The 21,291-nt window shown below is 45.1% G+C and overlaps 1 protein-coding gene across 1 annotated transcript in view; it reads left to right on the top strand.

Annotated features, from left to right (window-relative positions):
- The window catches only part of CRYL1 (crystallin lambda 1), a 72,132-nt gene that overhangs the window by 33,487 nt on the left and 17,354 nt on the right, over positions 1-21,291 (top strand). The window contains exons 4-5 of the mRNA XM_060079828.1: positions 13,785-13,946; positions 17,639-17,833. Coding sequence (XP_059935811.1) covers positions 13,785-13,946; positions 17,639-17,833 — 357 coding nt within the window. The remainder of the gene's footprint in view (positions 1-13,784; positions 13,947-17,638; positions 17,834-21,291) is intronic.

Raw genomic sequence — 21,291 nt, 5'->3', positions numbered from 1 at the left:
ATAAATAAAATCCAAAAATTCAAAAAAAACATCCTTAACAGAAGGTTAGCAAATCAAATCTAAAACATTACAAAGAGAATTATATATCATGACCAAGTGGGATTTATCCCAGGTATGCAAGCCTTGTTCAGTACTTGAAAATAAATTAATGTAATCCATTACAATGCACTGCTACTATTTTTGCTTTGGATGTTCACTTATATTTCAGAGCAATTGAAAACAGAACATTTATTTTACCTTTGTTTATCCATTTCCAGTGTTCTTCTTTTCTTTGTATAAATCCAGTTTTCTGTCTGGTTACTTTTTTCCTTCTGCCTGCAGACTTTAAATTTTTTTTCCTATTAATAGATTCACAGGCTGGCTGGGAATGAATTCCCTAAGTTGTTGTTCTTCTCAGAAAAGTTTTTGTTTCTTCATTTCTGAAAATATTTCTGAAATATTTTTACTGGCTATAGCATTCTGAGTTAACGGGTTTTTTTCTTTCAGCACTTAAAAATATCACCCCATGACTTTCCATCTTCTAGGATCTCTCACAAAAAGTCTTGCGACTCTTAATTTTGTTTTTGTATATATTATGTGACTTTTTCTCTGACTGCCTTCAGTATTTCTCTTTGTCTTCCATATTCAGCAATTTGAATATAATATACCTAGATGTGTGTGGATTCGGGGGTGAAGAGGGGTATATGTACCCAGCATTGTGTTCTCTGAGCTTCTTGCCTGTGTGATTTGGGACTTTCGTTAGTTCTGGAATGTTCTTAGTATTTCTTGGAATGTGTTCCCCTGCCCCATTCCCTGTCTGTAGAAATTTTGGGATTTCAGTTACACATACGTTAGATCATTTGATATTTTTCCTACAGGTCTTGGATGTTTTATATGCTCTTCTCTGTCTTTTTGTTCTTTGTTTTTCACTTTGGATGATTTCCTTTGACTGATCTTTAAGTTCACTGATTCTTTCCCAACTGTGTTGAGTCTACCGGTAAGTCAGTCGAAGGCAGTCTTCATCTGTGTTCCTTTGTTTTTCATTTTTAGCATTCTCTTTGAGATTCTCTTATAGTTTCCATTTCTCTGCTAAAATTACCCATATGATATTGTCCACCATTTTCATTTAGAGCCTTTAGTGTATTAATCATTTAAAATTCAACGTCAGATTATACCACCATGTGAATCATATCTGAGTGGTTCTAATGATCTCTTTGTCTCCTGGGTGTGCACCTTTTTGTATGCCTCACAATTTTTTGTTTTTGAAAGCCAGACATCCTGAGTAGGACAGCAGATTTATGCCTGGGATTTGGCATGCCTTTCCTCCTGTGAGGCTTTTATTGTGAGGATTTGAGTTAATCTAGTTAGGAGTTGGGCAAGCTTTAAGGTTTGTAAATTGCTATAGTCACCCTTGGCGCATACAGGTTTCAAATTCCTTTAGCAATACCTTGTGTTTAAGATGAGGACTGGCTGGCCAGAGGGCTTTTTCCCTCAGTATCGTTCAGCCTTCCCTTTGCACTGCCCTCAGAGGGGATCTCTTTCCACGTTCTTACCCTGACCCTTCCCAGAAGTGTTCTTCTGTTACTCGTTACTTAATACTTGCTATAGCCTGGGGAAGGGTCTTTCCTTGGGGCTCTGATTAAACCTTAGTCTCAGGCAGGCACTGTGTCCCTGGGGCTTGGGGATGGGAGGTGGGGTGGAGGGGAGAGATAAGGGGGGCACCTAGCATGCATTCCTTTTCCTCCCCCAGGGATAAGGGTTTTTATTTCAGTTCCCTTCCCCCACCTACAGTGGGTTTTCAGTAATGGTAGGTTTTTTGTGCTTTTGTCTCCAGTCATTTCAGTGAATTAAGATGTATTTGTATCACATATTGAATGAGTCAGATGTTGAACCACAATTGTTCCCGATTATTCCCTTAGATTTTTCTTGTTGACATTTGGACTTTGAGAACTTTATGTCTGAGACTGTCCTAAGTATTGGAAAATTAGTGGGCCTCATAGTGTCCTTGCCGGGGTGTCTGTCTGCGTTGGGAGTAATATCGTCAATCTGCTCTCAGCACCAGAAGCTGTTGTAACATGAACAGAAAAATTCAGCCACAGGTTAATCTTTTTGGCATATATATAGACTTAAAAGAAATGATTGCTAAAAATGTAAACACTAAAATATAAAATGGTTTTGCCACAAGAGAAGGACTTTTTTTTTTTAGTACTTAGCAAGCAATATTTTAATATTTTAAAATATTTAATATTTTAATATCACAGGAGTACCAAGGAATTTTCCTGACACTGTTGTTGGATTAAACAATGGGCAGATGTGTGGGCATTATTAACCAGGCCAGCTGAGCCTGCCTTTGAGCTGGCCTTAGAGGTCTTTAGCCAAGACCTTGCCTAAGTTAATGTAGTGGTGCGACACACAAAGCTGTGCTACACTGCCGAAGCCACACACGATGTACGAGGTTAGGTGTTTTTGTGGCACAGGGGGCTGGGTAAGATGAGGGCAAGGCCCCCCACTCAGCGCTCTGACTGTCCTCACGTCCTTGCATCTGCATGAAGAGGGGTTCTTGCTTGATGAGGAGGTGGTCTCCTCAGTGAGCAGAAAGGGAAAACTAGCCAGGCCAGCGAATCAACTGATGACCAGTGGGTAAACAGAGCTGCAGACACCTTCGCCTCGGTTCTTGGTTCTTTTTTTTTTTTTTAATATTATCAGTATTCAATTTAATATTAATTTTCTTAATCTTCAATATTAATATTCTTATTATTCAATTAAGAAGAATAAAAATAAAAGTGTTATGTTACCTTCCATTATTTCTTCCATCATTTCTTCTGTAATGCTCTTCCTTTGTTTATGTAAATTACTCCTTGGTTCTTAAAATAGAACTCATCCCCTTTTAATTTAAGGCTCTGAGTCAGGGCTTCAGAAGTTTTTGTTTTGTTTGTTAAATCAGGAAGAGTTGCAATTTTGTTAATCCAGAGGCTCTGAGTAAACACACACCTGTTGGTGGGGTATGTGTTCCCATCAACTGTTTTACCAGATGAGTAAACCGCTGGGGATGGTCAGTGCTTGTGAAACCTTTTAAGATCTTCGGTGGGGAGGGAACTTTTCCTTTCTTAGACAAGAGGTATAGGACGGATATAGAATTTTAATTTATTCTTAAAGTCATCCTTGGGCAACACTCTTTATTGTGAGACTCGTTACCTTTTTTTCTTTTCAGTGCACATGGGAAAAGAGACCAGAAAACACTTTTTCTCAGTTACGTGGGGACCTGGCTGCTGGGAGATGATTCCCCATGGGTCTTGTGTTTCTGCACATCCTGTGAGCAGAGGCACTGACTGCCCTTTCATTCTGCACTAGCTTTTCACGGATGCCCGAATAACTCACAGCCTTGGAAGACAGAGACAGTGTCTCCCTCTAGAGCAAAGGGCCACTTTGCCGTCTCCCCCTGGGGCATAGGTCGGTCCACTTGCTTGTAGTCAGTCGTAAAGGATTTATGTTCCCTAAGCTGTGACACAAACCCAGAATCCACTTGGGTCCCTTTGCATCACCCCTGTGGGACTTGAGGGGGATGTGAACATGAAGCTTATGCTGCCCGACATCCTGTCAGTAACAGTCTTTTGTCTCTGACCCAAGAGTCTTGCTTCTTCTAAGTGCATCTGTGAAACTGTGGCAGGTTAACTTTGTTAGCCTGCAAATAGAGCAAAAAGCTCAGGCTCTTTATACTTCCTGACACCATCCTTAAACATTGCCCTGCCTTAAAACTAATATAAAAAACGTGAAAAATAGAGGGAAAAAATCACTTTTAATGCCATCACTCTAAGATTATAATCTTAGTAATATTTTATGCACATCTTTCCAAATACATATTTCAACATAATTTTAATCTTACTGTAATACAAAATCATATCCTACTTTCAATAATCAACATTCTTCTGAGTATGCAAGTAGTTCACAGTAATTGTAGAAAATTAGAAAACTTGAAAAAGAATAAAGAAAATTATTAGTGTGCCTATTGCCCAGAGATGGAGTCCCTGTTACTATTTTCTGTATTTTCTTCCAATATTTTATGTATATTTATTATAAAGTTATAAGGAAGAATATTATACTTTTATTCACCTAGCATCATGTCTGGTGTACTTTTCTATTTCATTAAATACTGAAAAATAGTCTTGCTTGCTTTAATGATTATAGTATCTCATTCTTTGGATGTCCTTTTTATAATAATCATTTTACAATAATTTTTTAATCAATTTTGGAAATGCATTATCTATTTATATATTGCTTCTGCCTCTCGGTGTCTCTGTATTTCTTTCTACCCCATCTCCCTTCTTCTGGGACTATACTTACCTGTATGTTAGAACTTTTCAACATTTCTACATGCTTTTCTTGTGTTCTTTTCTGTATTTTCCATTCCTTTGTCTCTCAGTACTTCAGTCTGGATATTTTATCCTGATGTACCTTCCAAGTTATTATTTCTTTAGCTAAGTCTCACCTGCTTTTAAATCCATCTTTTGAAGTTTTTAATTGTATTTTTCAGTTGAATTTCCATTTGATTCTTTTTATGGCTTCTAGTTATATGGTAAAATTATTTCATATCTTTTAGTTCCTTAAACATTCCTTATAGCTATCTATTATCATGTCTGATAGCAGGACTCTCTGGCTGTCCTGTGGGTCTGTTTCTAAAGTCTGTGTTCTCTCTTGGTTTCCAGTCCAGGCTCCTCTATCTATTTTGTTTTGTTTGTGAGACATTGTTATGAAAAGCTAAGGCTCTGCTTGAGGCTCTTTTCCTCCAGAGGAGCTTCCCTGGAAGAAAGCCAGGCTGGGGGCACATGTCCCTAATTTAATCGTGGATTGTGATGAATTGAGGCGTGTGAAGGCTGGTCCCTGTTACTCCTAGGGTACAGCCCTTGAGGGTCCAAGCTACAAGTCCTGGCAGTTACTGCCTTGGGTGCTGATTTTCCCTCACTGCTGCAAAAAGCTGCAAAAAGCTCTGCTTATCTTTGCAGCCATTTTGTCTGTGCTTCTGCAAAAAGCAGGTACCTTGAGGATAAAGGTGGAGTCAAATGTGAGGCTTGTAGCTCTGGTTTCCCTTTGACCTGAATCTTGGCCCTGCAGTTCCTCACTGCTTTGGTTGCTTCCCAATAACTTCAAACTGATTTTTAAAATAATACATTTTAAGCTTTTTAAAAGTTGTTCTCAGCAGGAAGGCTTGTCCAAACAATCCAGTCTACCATGGCCAAAGTGGAACAGTCTCCACAGATCAGTCGTTGTACATCCCCTGCTGTGCAGAGCGCTGGCCCTGGGGTGTGGTGGTAAATGAGACCTTTTGGAGGCCAAATAGGAACATTTTAATGTTCCTTCTGTTATTATGTGTGTGTTTTTTTCTCCCAGTAATTCCACTTTAGAGTAGTTTGTGATACTCCATTAGTATTCTGACTTCAACCAGATGGCACTGTGAGCGTCTGTTTGTCTTCAAGGTAAGTGGACAAGCATGGCCCGCTGGTGTGGTGCCTTTGTGTCGTTCTGCTTGCTTTTTTGTTACAGCACATTGCCTGCTCTCTTATGGCTACATGCATCTATGTTCCCCACCAGCACTTGGGCTTCTTGAAAAGCAAGGACTGCATCTTCTTGTTCTATTTCTTGGCAAAGTTCCTTGCATAGACTAGTTCCTCAATAGAGTCGGGTTTAAATTCACATGTTAAAGCTAATGTTTCGTGACTTGTCAATTTCAGAGTTCCATCTACCTAAGGTCACCTCAGTGGATCTACTTTTGCAAGATTCCAAAATATTTCTAGACCAGTACACAATCACATACACCAAGAGAGGCTTCGGTGAGATGTGGCTGCGTTCTGCTTTATACTGGGCGTGAGGTGGAAGTCATTGCATTCGATGCAGGCGAGAGAATTTTCTTCTATTAAAAAATGCCAGGGCTTCCCTGGTGGCGCAGTGGTTGAGAATCCGCCTGCCAATGCAGGGGACATGGGTTTGGGCCCCGGTCCCGGAAGATCCCACATGCCGTGGAGCAGCTAAGCTCGTGTGCCACAACTGCTGAGCCTGCGCTCTGGAGTCTGCGAGCCACAACTACTGAGCCCATGTGTTGCAACTACTAAAGCCCACGTGCCTAGAGCCTGTGCTCTGCAGTGAGAGAGGCCACTGCAATGAGAAGGCCACGCACTGCAATGAAGAGTATCCCCCACTCGCCGCAACTGGAGAAGCTCATGGGCAGCAATGAAGACCCAATGCAGCCAAAAATAAGTAAATACAATAAATAAATTAAAACAAAAATGCCAGAGGTCATGCTTACAATGGAGAACAACCTGTGGGGTTAGCAGCTTGGCTAGTAGCTGAATAAATGGTGGGAACACCAGCAGGTAGTAGGAGTCGTGCTTAGGGGGCCCGTCCACTGCACGTGTCCCAAAAGCAGAGGTCAGGCCACCCTCAAGCCTCGGGGTACCGCAGACAAATGCCTGGACGTGAGCAGACAAATGCCAGTTTAGGTCAGGAAAACGCTTAGTAAGAGAACAGACTTCTAGTCCATGGGAGGTGGGAGTCCGCTTTGAACACACAGCCTCAGGAGCAGCCGGTACTGCCCATGGGCTGCATGAAGGCAGGAAGTGTCCTGTGTTTGCTCTTCAGCCCACTTGAGACATTTCCTCTAAAGTAACGTGAGGCTAGAGGGCAGTACATACGCATCCACTGAGGCTGTATTAAATTGATTACCACGGTACAGAACTTGTCACTCATTACTTCACTAACGGATTCAGCAGACGTTTACCGACTGCCTCCTTTGTGTCAGGTACTGCTCTTGGAGCTGGGGATACAGCGGTAAACACAAAATAAACATTCCTGCTCTCGTGGAGCTTTCGTCTTTGAATCCTGTTTTCCAGTGCTGATGTTTTTAAAAGTATAACCATTTTTAAAGTGACAGTTCAAAAGAAGGGCAGTGTTCTCCTAATACTTTTATTTTCTCCTACCTGTGAGGCAGCTTTTCTGAATGTAGGAATATAAAACTTCTCCCCAGTCTTGGAGTTTGCACCATGTTTATTTGTACCCCAGTACACCCAGATGTGGTCAGCTGATTACTGGAAGAAATGGCTTTATGACATCTTTAAGTATATAGCAGGTATTTAGTAAAAATGTGTTGCTCAGTGTTAGACTACATTGCTGATTATAAATATTTTTTATCACATAAATCTGATGTTTTAGAAACATTTTACAAAATAATGAGGCTTACTAAGGTAAACCTAGTGATTTTGTAGGCAGGGGACTGGAATTATGATGTTGCTTTTCTGTAGATCATTAGATGAATAGATTTTTAAGGTTCTTCTTTCTATGCTGGCAAGTTAATATATCAGCTGGCACTGGAAAAGGGGACCAGATTAGATGAATTTGAAGTGCCTGTGAAGCATCCATGTGAAGATGGTCTGAGAAGGAGAAATAAATGTGAGTCGACTTTATGGGTTGGTGATTGAAGCTGTGGGCCTGCTTAAGGTTTCCTAGGTGAGTGGAGGCCTGGGGCTGAGCATGGAGGAGACCTGGTTCCCAGCGACTGGGCAGAGATGCTCCTCCAGAGGTTTGCCATGTTACCAGTCTTTATGGGACTAGTTTGGGTATTGATTTCTGTTCTTTTCTTTATTATAGTCTTTCTATTTTCTTTAGATTTATTCTGTTCTATTTCTGATTTCCTAAACTGGATACCTGACTTATTTCTCAGAGCTGTTGTAGTTGAACTCACATACTTTGATGTGCATACTTTGATTTTATTCTGCTCAATGCTAAGTAGATTTTAATTTCCACTAGGATTTCATTTTGACCCATGAACTATCTGGAAGTTAATTTTCCAAGTCTATTGGGTAATTTTTTGTCTGTGATTTCTGTCTTAAAGACTTGTAATTAGAGAAAATGGCTCATGTGATATGAGTCCTTTGGATTACTGAAGCTTGCGTTGTAATTTAGTACATTGGCACTGTTGGTAAGTGTTCTGTGTGTGTTTGGAAAGGATGTGTGTTTCCTGCAGTTGGTTGCAAGGCTGTCCATGTGCAGTAGATCCAGCTTGTTACTTGTGTTTATTTCTCCCATGGGCTTCCTGAATTTTTGAATGCTTTTTCATAATAATTGAGAGAGGGTTATTGAAATGTCACAGTGTATGGTAGGTTTGTCTGATTCTCCTTGATGACCTGTCAACTTTTGCCTTTCTGTATGGCATTCTGGGTCCTTTCCTTGCCTCTGTCTTGTTCATTAACTTTCTCTTCAGCTGTGTTTATCTTGTTGCTTAACTTACTCAGTAACTTTATTTTTAATTCCAATTTCTAGATATTATACTTAGTGCTTTTCCAAATCATCCTGGTCTTTCTGGGTTTGATTCCTTTCTTATACTTTTAATTAATTTAAGCACACTTATTTTACTGGGCTCTCCTACTTTTCAGTTATGCGAGGTTCTGTTCTGTGTTCTGTCCGGGTGGTCTCATGCGTTTATAGTTTTCGGTGGTTTGTTTTCTTCAGTGTGCTCTTTAGTTGTGAATCCGAGGAAAGGTGAGGCCTCTTCAGCAGGTGTGCCTCCAGGGTTTCCTTGCGTGTGTGTCTCCTGGTAGTATTATCACTAGCTCGGGAGAGATTTTTATGTAACTTTCTCAGCTTGTGAGTGTCCAGACCACATGCGTAGTATAATTTTGAACCCCAAACCTGGGTGAAATTCAGGCTCATGAATATGAATTCACGTATTTGTTTTCCTCTCCCTCCACCCTGTGACCTTCCCAGCTGGAGCCCGATCAAGACAAGCTCCCTGTCTTCTCCCTCAGCAGATGGGCTGTTTTTGGTTTAAACTAGTTGACCAGTTCACTGAAAATATAGCCTTTTGAGGGTCTCGGCTGTATCACAGGGGCCTTGACTGCAGCTCCCTGAATCCTATGGCCTCTGGGTCGGCTCTTCCTGAGGTCATTCGAACGTTCTCCCTCCCCTGAGGGTCAGAGATCACTGTAGCGCTGGCGGCTCTGGTTTTCCTTACATTCCTGAGAGTCAGCTATGCGTTTGAAAGGGTGACTGCTTTTATGTGGAGTAATCCAGTTTGTGGAGGGAGGACTTTTAGGTCTCCTGGTCCATCACATGACCGGAAGCAGGCGTCTCCATCAGTTCACGGGAGAAACTTTTATTAGTATACATACTCTTCTTTTTTAAGTTTTAAAAAATGTAGCGTGAATTTGACTATGCACCTTTCTTTTCAGGGTTATATACATTTTCTTGTTTTTTTTTTTTTTTTTTTTTTTTTTTTTGCGGTACGTGGGCCTCTCACTGTTGTGGCCTCTCCCGTTGCGGAGCACAGGCTCCGGACGCGCAGGCTCAGCGGCCATGGCTCACGGGCCCAGCCGCTCCGCGGCATGTGGGATCTTCCCGGACCGGGGCACGAACCCGCGTCCCCTGCATCGGCAGGCGGACTCTCAACCACTGTGCCACCAGGGAAGCCCCCATTTTCTTGTTTTAACAGTTGTTGCTCTGCCAATTGGAGAAATCTGAAGAGGGCCTATTTTTAGCTAAATTCTATTGTAGGCCACAGGTCAGTTTTCAGTAAACAAACACACAAACCCATAAAAAAATGCATGTATACATTTATATTAACTATCTTTCTAAATTCACCTATTGTCTTTTCTGACTGGGAGGTAAAATATCAGGACTGCAGGATGGAGCCAAGCCCAGTGCCTCGGTTTTGGGTGGCCTGGTACTGCGGGTGGTGGACGCAGTAAGCCCACCTTACCTTCCCGGACACTTCATGGTTTGGAATGGGGAAGACTCACATTTGAGGACCAGAGGTGAGAGGTCACGGCTCTGTTCCAGCATCCGGCAAGAAGCACATGGCTTGGTGGCTTTCTGAATGTTTAGCAGGACAGGACGGGCAATCGTAACGCCCCAGTGATTCGTGTATGACCCCACGAGCGTATACTCACTATATTTAGAAATGCTGTAAAACTATATGCTAATTGCAGGTTTATGGGGAATATTTTAAATTATAATATTTTCATGTCAAGCATTTTAACTTAATTGTAAATAAATGATTTCATAAAAGGTACAAAAAACATCATTGGAATGAGGATGGAAATAGACATCCCATTAGGACAGCAGCTGATGCCTGTGCCCCTCTGCCTGGTCTCCCTTCCCTGTGGTTACCTGAGAAAGGGCTCCTGTTTAAAGCAAACCACAGTCATCCTGGTCATCCTCACGCCTAATCCCCAGGAAGTCACATTCCTCAGTACGGTCCACACTGGTTTTTGCTTTGGAAAGGTCTCTCTTGATTGGGTATAATTTGTTCTAGATTATTGTAGAACTCTGTTTAGGGTTTATAATATGCTTTAAAAAAACTTTATTTTGATTTTTAAGGAAAGATATGAGCCTCTGGTTAGGGCACAGTGCTGTTTATTGCCTGTGATATTGACAACTTGTACTTTTCCTTTCTTTTTCTTTAACACATGCTATTTCTGCTAGAGCAAGAAGGTTTGTCTTTTTTTTTCTTGGTAATCGTGACATGCACCTCTTGAGAAGACTAGCGTAGCAGTCTATTGATGTGATGGATTTTAGAGATTGTGCTGTTGCAAGAAATACTGAAAAGAAATCGGTGATGATTAAACAGGTTGAAGCAAGAGATTTAATTAGTGCTAAGAGACAGAACTTATATGTAGATCGTGTCCATCTTCAAGTTGAGAATGAATTCCCTCTGCCATGATTACAATAGGATTTTAGCTCAAATTTCCTTTCTTCCCATGTCTTTCCTGCTAAAATTGGCTAATAGAACTTCTTTGCATGTAAAATACCTTAAGTACCAAAGTCTTCTAATTAGTTTTTCTTTCTTTCTGGAAAGAACATTGAAGACTGCTTCCAGATATTTTGCATTAGCAAAGTAGATTTTCTAGCAACAGGATGCTTATCTAAAATGCCTGAATTGACTTTTAAAAATCAACTAAATTTCATTTTCCCCATGAAAGTATTTGTTTTGGAAAATGCACACGGTTGCACAGCAAGTGGGTAAAAAACGTCAGCAGTGAGCTCTCGTCCAGCACCTCCTTTGCCAGGGGATCATCCAGTCCACTGACTCGTGGCCATGCCCCTTTTCCAAAACAGTCCTGCTGGGTCGAGTGCTGTCATTGGTGACTTCCACTGATAATAAAACACTAAAGTATATAAATTATTTACTTTAAAATTTCAAGTAAATGGGAGAGAACGAAAAGTTAGACCTATAATACCATCATCCAGTTTCTTCCTTTCAAGAATGGAAGGGAAAAGGGGTATTTAAATGTAACCCCACCTTTTAAGTATCTGAACCCCCCTTTTAAGTCACGAGTAAGCTCCCTTTGAGGAGCTATTAATAGTTGTGACGCTTGGAAAGTTCCTTAGTGCTTTCCTTGTCCCCAGAGTTTTGTTTGTCAGAACCTGAGCTTGTGGTTGTGCGTGGGAATATCACTTATTATGGGCTGCATCTCTCTCCCACCTCAGAACAAACGAAACATGAACAAATAACAGCCGTTGCTTTGAAAATGCTGTCAGAGTTTAATTAAGCCAAGGCCAGCTAATTATCTTCAGCAGTGAGAGAAGTTTCACTCTGACACTTCCCATCTGGTGGCTTTCCCTAGACAGGCCCCGGAAAGACACCATGAGCCCGCCCGGGGATTCTCACCTGGCCGCACCGCTGAGGTCAGGAGAGAGCGAGCTGTGTGTCCTTCCCCGCTTCCCTCCCAGCCATCGGTGGGAACCGAGCGGCTGCAGCCGCTCTCAGCTTTGTGATCCACCCAAGCCATGACGGTCCTGAGTAAGAGTTTGCAGGCCCCCTTCCTCAGGCAAGCCATGAGTAACAGCAAGGAGATGAGCTCAAGGCTTGACAGGGACAGAGGCGTAACCCTGGCCCAGTACATGGGACACAACTGGGTCACTATTGACAACAACAGCAATCAAACTTCAAGCAGATGCGCCGTTAAAGCCCTTACATCATTGTAGCAGGTTTGGGTTTCCTCTGGTTCAAGTGTTCTTGCCTCTTTGATAATCAAATGATCTGAAGAAAGGCATAGAATTTCAAGGGAGAATCTGCAGGACAGACTCACAATAAGGCCATTCACGGGACTCTTTTATTAGCTTACACTGTATCTGCATCACGTTTAGTCTCTGGCTTTACTACAAGGCTCCATTTAAACTTAACCCAACTTGCAGACTTAACTGATCCAGGAATTACTCAATACAACCAGCCAGCTACTGTAGCTTTTCCCCTCTGATAAGGGGATTTAACACAATGGGCTTCACAGTTCTTAAATGACTCCGTTTTTTTCCCCCTGTCTTTGAGATGTGGTGCTCATGTGACCTTTTGTTCTGAATAAAATTCCACATGGTTTGATTATATTTTTTAAAAGTACCAGCACACACAGTATTGACTTCTTACCCTTAGAGGAAAACGTTTAAAATCTTGTAGATGGTATAGAAATGGAATTCATGTCATAATATTTACACAGCTAATTTCACTGTATTAGATATTAACTATTAGATATTATTAAACTTGAAAATATTTTATTTTTGAGGGGTGATTCTGATAAAATTACTGGTAGTACTTCTGCATTGCACTTTGACTTTTGCACACTCCTGGTTACCTGCTGGTGTCTGTGCCGTTTCTACTACCACAGTGCTGATAGACTAACCTGGGCACACTCGGCCAGTATGTGGACGGGAAGCAGCTGGGGAGCCTGACCTCAGAGTGGGAGACCCTTTAGGATGGATTTGGTAGCAAACCACTGTGAGCACTGTCGGCCCCCGCTTTGGATCACACCTCAGAATAGTGGGTCTCAAACTTTAGTGAACAAAAGTCATCAGAAGTTTGGATAAAAATGCAGATGCCTCGACTCTACGCGCAGGGGGTCTGAATCAGTAGGTCTGGGATGGGGGCCTGAGAATTTGCATCTTTAGCAAGCACCAGTTGATTCTGTTATCTGACCCCACTGAGAACCAGTCCTCCTGCTTCACCAGGGACTGGGAGCTCAGGGACCCTCCTGGGTAGGCGTGACCCTGGTGGGATTTCCCCAGGGGGTGGCAGGCGGGAAGGTTGCTCTGGAATGTCCAGCGAGTATCGCCTTCTGTTCCGCCTCCCTCCACAGCAGGGCGGCACCCGCTGTGAGCACCGCGTTCCCAGGGACCTGCGTCACCCGTGGGCCTGCGCTTGGGTGTCCGAGAACGTCTCCTCACCCCCAACCCCTTCTGTACGTCGTCAGAATTTCCGAGCAGTTGTTATCTGCGGTATTTAATCCGAATTTGCTTCTCTAGCCTCCTCCATTACCGCCCTATTAAAGTAATTTTAGATTTTTAGAAACAAAGGTCTTTGTCAAAAGATTTCCAATTAGAAGCGGACTCTCAAGAAGCCTTTTGGGAGTTGTGGATGTAACATGTTTGTTCATTTCATGAAGGTAAGATTTTTCCTTGCAGATAGGTTGATCTGGTGATCAGGACAGACAAGTGGTGATGCCTGCTGTCGATATCCCAGCGCTTTGCCTGCAATGCTGTCGTGCGTTCTGTTTGTAGAACCCACCCCCAACGCGGTTGAAGGACTTTTTTATTATGAGAATTTTCAGTCCGACACACAACTAGAAAATACAATTCCCATATCTGCATCACCCGGTTTCCAGAGTTACCAAGATTTGTCATACTTGTCGGCAGCATTTTTTCCCCCTGTTCTTAAATTTTGCTGGTCGTTTTCTTAATTGGTTCTTTTTGGAATGACTCAAACATGAAACGATTTGCTTGGGGTCTGAGTGCGGCGAATCTGAGTAGTAACTGGAAGATGTCCTTTTCAGGAATGTGTTCCAGAAAACCTAGAGCTGAAGAAGCAGCTTTTTGCTCAGCTGGATGGAATTGTTGGTGACCAGGTTGTCCTGAGCAGCTCCAGCTCCTGCCTCCTGCCCTCCAGGCTGTTCTCTGGCTTGGTACACGTGAAGCAGTGCCTTGTGGCACATCCTGTGAGTATGTCGAGCCTGGAGATGCAGTAAGTCTCACCTGGCTTTCCGGGAGCAACGTGTTTCGACAAATCTGCTAGTACTTTGCAACTGCTTTACTGAGATACAATTCACATATCACACAATTCAACTTATACATTTCAGTAGTTTTTAGTATATTTAGAGAGTTGTATAATATCAGTGTCTTACAAAGAATTTTATCCAAAAATCCCTTGAACTGTATCCTGTACCTCATGCACTGTGGGAGAGAAGGAGCAACACTTACAGACTTCCGCCCTTAAGTAACTGACCGTCTAGCTGAGGGGGGAGACTGCGAATCAAATCATCCCAGTGCCAAGGAAAGGTGCTACGTTACGAAAAGTCTAGACCACATGGGATTCTGCAGGTGGGTCACCTGTACTGTGTGGTTTCCTGAACTTAGCTCAGAGTAGGGTCACTTGTGCTGATGTGCAGGGTCCGGGTCCCCCCCGAGATTCCGGTGCAGCAGCTCTGACTTAAACCCTCCTTTTTGTGGTCCCTTCCACCAGACATTGTCACTGACTGTGCCAATGTATTCACCAGGCGTGTGCTGCGAGGCGTGTTGGACCATGAGCTCCAAGTTGGCATGTGGGCACTCAATCTTTTTGAGATTAACGTGTTAATGTCAGGAAAGGGGAATCAGAGTGGGGATTCAGGGGTCATTCGGTGGACGTTTGAGTACCGAGTGGAGGTCAGTGTGACCTTGGAGAACTGGGACAGCCTGCTAGGACAGAGAGGCCGCTAACTTAGCTCAAGCCTGCCCCAGGCCAAGAACAAGCATGGGCCTCGTAGAATCGCCAGGAGACCAGCTTGACTGCAAGAGCAGGAGAAAGGTGGAAGGCTTGGTAATACTTGGGTCATGGAGAGTTGTGAGAGTTACTCTGAAGAATGAGAACTGGCTTAGTTAGAGGGCAGCTCCTGCACGAACTCGGGGCAGAATTCCCAGCACGAGTGGCCAGGGCCTAGGGAGGTGAGGGGTCCTCGAGTGGGGAGCAGGGAAATTCCTCTTTCTGAGCAAGAGGAGGTTAGAGAAGGAGATGAAGACAAAGGGGAGTCATAGATGCCTGCTGGGTCTTCCGTGCTGCGCAGAGGGACAGCCTGGACCACCGTTTACGTGACTGAATGGTTCTGGATGTCCTCACACTGAAGTTTAATGGAAAGTGTAAAAGAATGGTTATAAAATAGGGAGACTTGGGGCTTCCCTGGTGGCGCAGTGGTTGAGAGTCCGCCTGCCGATGCAGGGGACACAGGTTCGTGCCCCGGTCCGGGAGGATCCCACATGCTGCAGAGCGGCTGGGCCCGTGAGCCATGGCTGCTGAGCCTGCGCTCCGCAACGGGAGAGGCCACAACAGTGAGAGGCCCGCGTACGTCAAAAAATAAAAAAATAAATAAGGAGACTTAGACCCAGAGCACAGAGAAGAAAACCAAGCATTTAGTTACCACTCCATACAGGTGAAAACACCAGAGAGACCTTAATTGAAGCATCCAAATACCAAGTCCCATGAAGCATGTCATGTCTTTGCTTCTGTGACATATGTGTGTCCATAAAAAGCCTCTTAGACACCGTGATTGTTACTTGGTTGCTTCAATAAAAGGTGCAAGCCTCTTAGTCAAGAGCTTCCATTTCTAACCAGTGTTTTTACTTCTAAGTCAGTTTAAAAAACAACTGAATCAAATTGTTCAGAAAACACCCGCTAAGTCCTCTGACAGGAATTTTACCCCATCTCTCTCTCTTTTTAAAAAAAAAAAAAATTTATTTAATTTATTTATTTTTGGCTGCGTTGGGTCTTCGTTGCTGCACGCAGGCTTTCTCTAGTTGCGGTGAGCGGAGGCTACTCTTTGTTGTGGTGCGCGGGTTTCTCATTGCAGTGGCTTCTCTCGTTGCACAGGCTGTGCTCTACGTGTACAGGCTTCAGTAGTTGTGGCTCGCAGGCTCTAGAGTGCAGGCTCAGTAGCTGTGGCGCACGGGCTTAGTTGCTCCATGGCATGTGGGATCATCCCAGACCAGGGCTCAAACCCATGTCCCCTGCACTGGCAGACAGATTCTTAACCACTGCGCCACCAGGGAAGTCCCCACATCCCGGCTTTATAGTAAAGAAAAGTTCACCTAGGAGAGACATGCTTCGAATTCTTATAATTCCGATCTTAAAAAGGCCAGAGGTTAAACATTTTTATAAGAATTCAGTGATTATAGGCAGGAGACAAGTGATTCAACTAAGGCATTGATTTGTAATTTATTTGAAATAGGTGCTATCCTCGCTTGCTTTCTAAGAAGGCTGCGACAGGGTGACCAAGGCAGGCTGGGAACAGAATAAACCTCTGAAGTGTGTGGACCAGCTGCCTCTCCAGCCAGTCCTAGGAGAAATAATTTCTTCTCTCTTATGTAGAAGAAGTCATTTTAAAGCGGATGCTTCTTGTAGTTATTTGGTAGATGTGAGATTCTACCAATTTTCACCCAAACATGGAGGAAAAACAATTTAAAGCATCATTTGGGGAACAGTTTAGTGTGCATCTACTTAGTGGTGAGGCTAATCAGCAGCCTTTTATGAAACAGCCTTTTCCTTTTTTTGTTTTCGTTTTTTGGCCGTGCCCTGCGGCATGTTGGATCTTAGTTCCCTGACCAGGGATCGAACCTGTGCCCCGTGCGGTGGGAGCGCACAGTCTTAACAACTGGACCGCCAGGGAAGTCCCTCAAACAGCCTTTTCTTTAGATGTAGGAGAATTTTCTTTGAGAATCTTCAAGAGTGGTTTCTCAAAGGAAACCAAGAAAACCAGAGCTGGGTGGGCAAGCATTTCCACTGTGGACAGACTCTCTTCCTGTCTTAGCATCCATCACGATGTTGAGGCTGAAGAGAGCTTCTGATATTGTGTGACTTCTAGGTAAGATAGGATTGCGGGAGCAGATGTTTGAGGCTTGGCGTGGAGAAGTTAAGGAAATACCAACTTTAGGGAAGATACTGCCAATCCAATAATTAATTAATTAATTAATTAATTTTTGGCTGAGTTGGGTCTTCGTTTCTGTGCGAGGGCTTTCTCTAGTTGCGGTGAGCGGGGGCCACTCTTCATCGCGGTGCGCGGGCCTCTCACTGTCGCGGCCTCTCTTGTTGCGGAGCACAGGCTCCAGACACGCAGGCTCAGTAGTTGTGGCTCACGGGCCTAGTTGCTCCGCGGCATGTGGGATCTTCCCAGACTGGGGCTCGAACCCGTGTCCCCTGCATCGGCAGGCGGACTCTCAACCACTGCACCACCAGGGAAGCCCTCCAATAATTTTTAACACTGACACAGTAGACTGGCAATGACTATTGTGGAAAGAGGATGGCTGGGGGCAGGGTAGGTAGCAGCTTACGAGGTCAAGACAGCTGGGAGCAGAGAAATCCCGAGGGAGGTCAGGGTTTGGAGGTAAGCGGTAAATGACGGTAAAGGATGGCGGTTTGCACCCTCCGACGTGAACCTCAGTGTTGGTTAGGATTCATGCAGTTCTGTGCTCAGGTTCTCTCGTTGTCTCCCCGCGCTGTGCATGACTTTATTTCTCGAGTTTCTGGTCACTGGACGCTGGATCTCGGGGGGCCCCCTCTGCCCTGCTGCTGCTCCTTTGGAACCGCAAGGCAGCTCTGCCGGAACGGCACCCAAACGCCGCGCCGTCTTCCTGACTCTCTCTGCTCCGTGTCTCTCCTAAGGTAAATCCTCCCTACTACGTCCCGTTGGTGGAGCTGGTCCCACACCCAGAGACGGCCCCTGCGACGGTGGACAGCACCTACGCGCTGATGCGGAAGATCGGACAGTCCCCGGTCAGACTGACGAAGGAGGTGGCCGGCTTCGCTCTGAACCGTCTCCAGTACGCCGTCATCAGCGAGGCCTGGAGGCTCGTGGAGGTGTGTGCGCCGCCCTCTGTCCGGGCAGCCGAGCAGACGGGGCAGCGGCCTCTGGGCACGCCGTGCGGGTGGGAGAATCGGACACGCGCTCGGTTCCGGAGACCGAGGGCAAACCGTTCCTCTCTGTGTCTCAGAGGCTCCCCCGTACGGTAGGTCACGCGATATCCGGACGCGGTGACGGGCTCCCTTCTTGCCCTTTCCTGTCGTTACCACGTGATTATCTCTGCGACGAGCTGCATTTTCCCACTGTCTCGGATTCTGCTCCCCCCACTCCCAGTATTATAATTTTTCAGGAGGAAAAATAAATTATATTTTGAGTAAACTTGTATCCTCTAAAGGAACCCAGTTTATTTCAAGAGCTTGAGGAAGAAACAGTGGATGACTTTTTTTTTTTTTTTGGCTGTGTTGGGTCTTCGTTTCTGTGCGAGGGCTTTCTTCTAGTTGCGGCGAGTGGGGCCACTCTTCATCGCGGTGCGCGGGTCTCTCACTGTCGCGGCCTCTCTTGTTGCGGAGCACAAGCTCCAGACGTGCAGGCTCAGTACTTGCGGCTCACGGGCCTAGTTGCTCCACGGCATGTGGGATCTTCCCGGACCAGGGATCGAACCCATGTCCCCTGCATTGGCAGGCAGATTCTCAACCACTGCGCCACCAGGGAAGCCCTGGATGACTTTTAAACTTGTTAGTAGTATGCTTGTCTCACATATAGACAAGAGATTATTTATTTATACATATAAATTTATATACATCTATATTTACATACATGTAAATTTATATACATATATATTTAACATCATCCTTGAATTAAAAGATTTTAGACGTGACTTTAAAAATTGCCTGGCCACACGTACTCCCACCTGCATTTGTGTGAGGGGCCTGGTCCCTGGCAGGGAGACGTCAGGGCAGCTCCACACCTGGGAGTGGTCCAGGCTCTGCCGGTCTGGGCTCCATCCCTCGTTTTCTGATGCTTCCCCAGCTTCTGCACGGGTCAGTAGCGTGCTCCGCCCACACCTGTCCTGCTGAAACTCGACAGGGTGAGTGAGGGTCTGTCCAGGTACATGCGGCGAGAAGGGGGCTCGGGCTTAATCATCTTCGCCTGGAATGGATTCACAGCCGCTAGTCCTGACTCCTGCGGATGCCTGGCGGTCCCAGCCTGAGACAGAACAGGGAAGCTGGCTTGGGGGCACCGGATTTCAGCTTCCCAGTGCAGGATACACGTGACCCTCCCACAGAACCCTGGCTCTGGCATTTGGTCACATCCCTGTTGGGTTCATCATCTGACCTGACTGCTCATACTAGCTGCAGTTCTGTGTCCTCACTATTTGAACCCAGTTAATGCTCCTACGTCTTCAAGATACCGTGTTGAGATTGCCACTGTGAAGTTTGCAGCTTTAATTTCTCGGTGCCTGTAAAATGTTTTGGAATGTCAAGCAGTGGTAGAAGCACTGAAGTAAAAACAGCCCCTTGGAGATCTGTTTAAAATATTTCCACCAGGACTTCCCTGGCAGTGCAGTGGTAAAGAATCCGCCTTCCAATGCAGGGGATGCAGGTTCAATCCCTGGTTGGGGAACTGAGATCCTACAGGCTGCGGGGCAACTAAGCCCGGGCACCACAGCTACTGAGCTCACGCGCCTCAACGAGAGAGCCCACGTGACACAAACTACAGAGCCCACTGTGCTCTGGAGCCCACGCGCCACAACTAGAGAGAAGCCCACGTGCCACAACAGCAACAGAAGATCCCACATGATGCAGCTGAGACCCGACACGGCCAAAAAAATAAAGAAAATAAAATAAAAATATTTCCCCTTGTCTAGAGTACGGGAACTTAATACACCGCAAGAAAAATTCACTATTACAGTGAAACCTTGCGGAGATTTTAGGGCAACTTTTACTTTTATTTGTAAGATATCTTAGTGCCTGGAAGAGACGAAGAAAAGCCCTGCAGCTGGATTTTGCTTTCTCTCATCTAAATGAGGAACACCAACTCGAGGAAAACTTAAGAGTTGGGAAGTTTTCCTTCCTCTTCTGTTTTCTGGAAGAGATTGTAAAAGTTCTGTTAATTCTTCCTTAAATGTTTGGTCGAATTCTCCAATGAAACCACCTGGGCCTGGAGAATTCTTTTTTGGTCTTTAGTTACAAATTCAACAGCTTTCGTGGTTGTAGAACCATTCAGGCTGTCTGTTTCATCTTGGATGAGTTCTGGCGGTTTATGGTTTTGGAGAAGTTGGCCCGTTTCTTCTGTCGCTGAATTTATGAGCGTGAAATTGTCGGTGACGCCCTCTCTTCCTTTTAGAGCCTGCAGGGCCTGCAGTGACATCCCTGGGTTCATTCCTGTTGTGGGTGATCCATGTCTGCTCTCTTTGTCATGCTAGAGATTTATCAGTTTTGGTGCTTTCCTGAAGAGACGGCTTTTTGTTTCATTGATTCCCTCCCCCTATCCCCCCACTGTGGTTTTCCTGTTTTCAGTCTCACTAAGTCTGGAGGGAGGGTATCCCTTCATCCTTGCAGCCAAGCAGGAGAGAGAAATTCTAGGAAAGACAGGGTGGGAGTGGTGTGTATGCGTGTGTGCGTGCGTGTGCGTGTGTGTGTGTGTGTGCGCAGCTCCTGCACGGACCTGTCCTTCGTGGGGAACCAGGGGAGCTGAGCCAAGGTCGGGAAGAGGCTGCGCGGGGCACACTGTCCCGTCCCAGCCCGTGAGCTCCGCAGGGCATCCACTGTGGGAGCAGGACGGGTGCCCCGGCAGCAAGGGCACATGGGCGCTCACAGCCACGCAGTCCGTGTTTTCCCGGACCGTTTGGCTGCAGAATCGGGACAGAGCAGCCCCTGCTGGCTGGGAAATGCCGGTGGCCAGAGTCTAGTCATCCTGTCACCCAGAGGTTAGGTCACTGGGTGACAGGATCCTGTTGGCCAGAAAAGTGATTTTCAGTCGATCTTAAGCTGACACAAGCACAATAAGGGAAGTAGTGTTGTGATGACAGACTCTCGCCCAGACAACAGCTGAGCTTGTAGTGCCCGTAAATTCTTGCCCCGTTGAGGGAGGGTCCGTGGAGGCAAGCGGGAGTGAATCACGGAGCCGCCCTTGGGTTCTCAGCCCATCGGAATGTGTGGGTGGTAATGAGCTTTAAATTGCTTACCTCCGGTTTTGTTCATCCTTCTGAGAAATGTAACATCCAGGTGATTTCTGCTCCTTGGGCCTCTGGTGTCTTGCTCAGGGGCTGTGGTCTGTGCAGGACCCTTTGAGAGATTCCACGCTTCCGTGGTCCAGCTTTATTCCTGGCACGAACACAACTGTTATGAGAACTGGTTTCAGCTAATAAAGTGCATCTCCAGGATTGTGTGGTAAAGTTAACAGATGAGACATATTGTGGTAAAGCCACTCAAGGGGTTCTGTTGGATGTAATTTAGGAGAGCACAGCGGTCCCTCCAGCATATTTGAAGTCACGTCTAGATTACTTCCAACA

This window comes from Mesoplodon densirostris, chromosome 17, assembly GCF_025265405.1.
Source record: "Mesoplodon densirostris isolate mMesDen1 chromosome 17, mMesDen1 primary haplotype, whole genome shotgun sequence".
Classification (NCBI taxonomy): Eukaryota; Metazoa; Chordata; class Mammalia; order Artiodactyla; family Ziphiidae; genus Mesoplodon; species Mesoplodon densirostris.
Note: the sequence above shows the minus strand (reverse complement) of the source record. Positions and strands in the feature narration are given on the sequence as shown.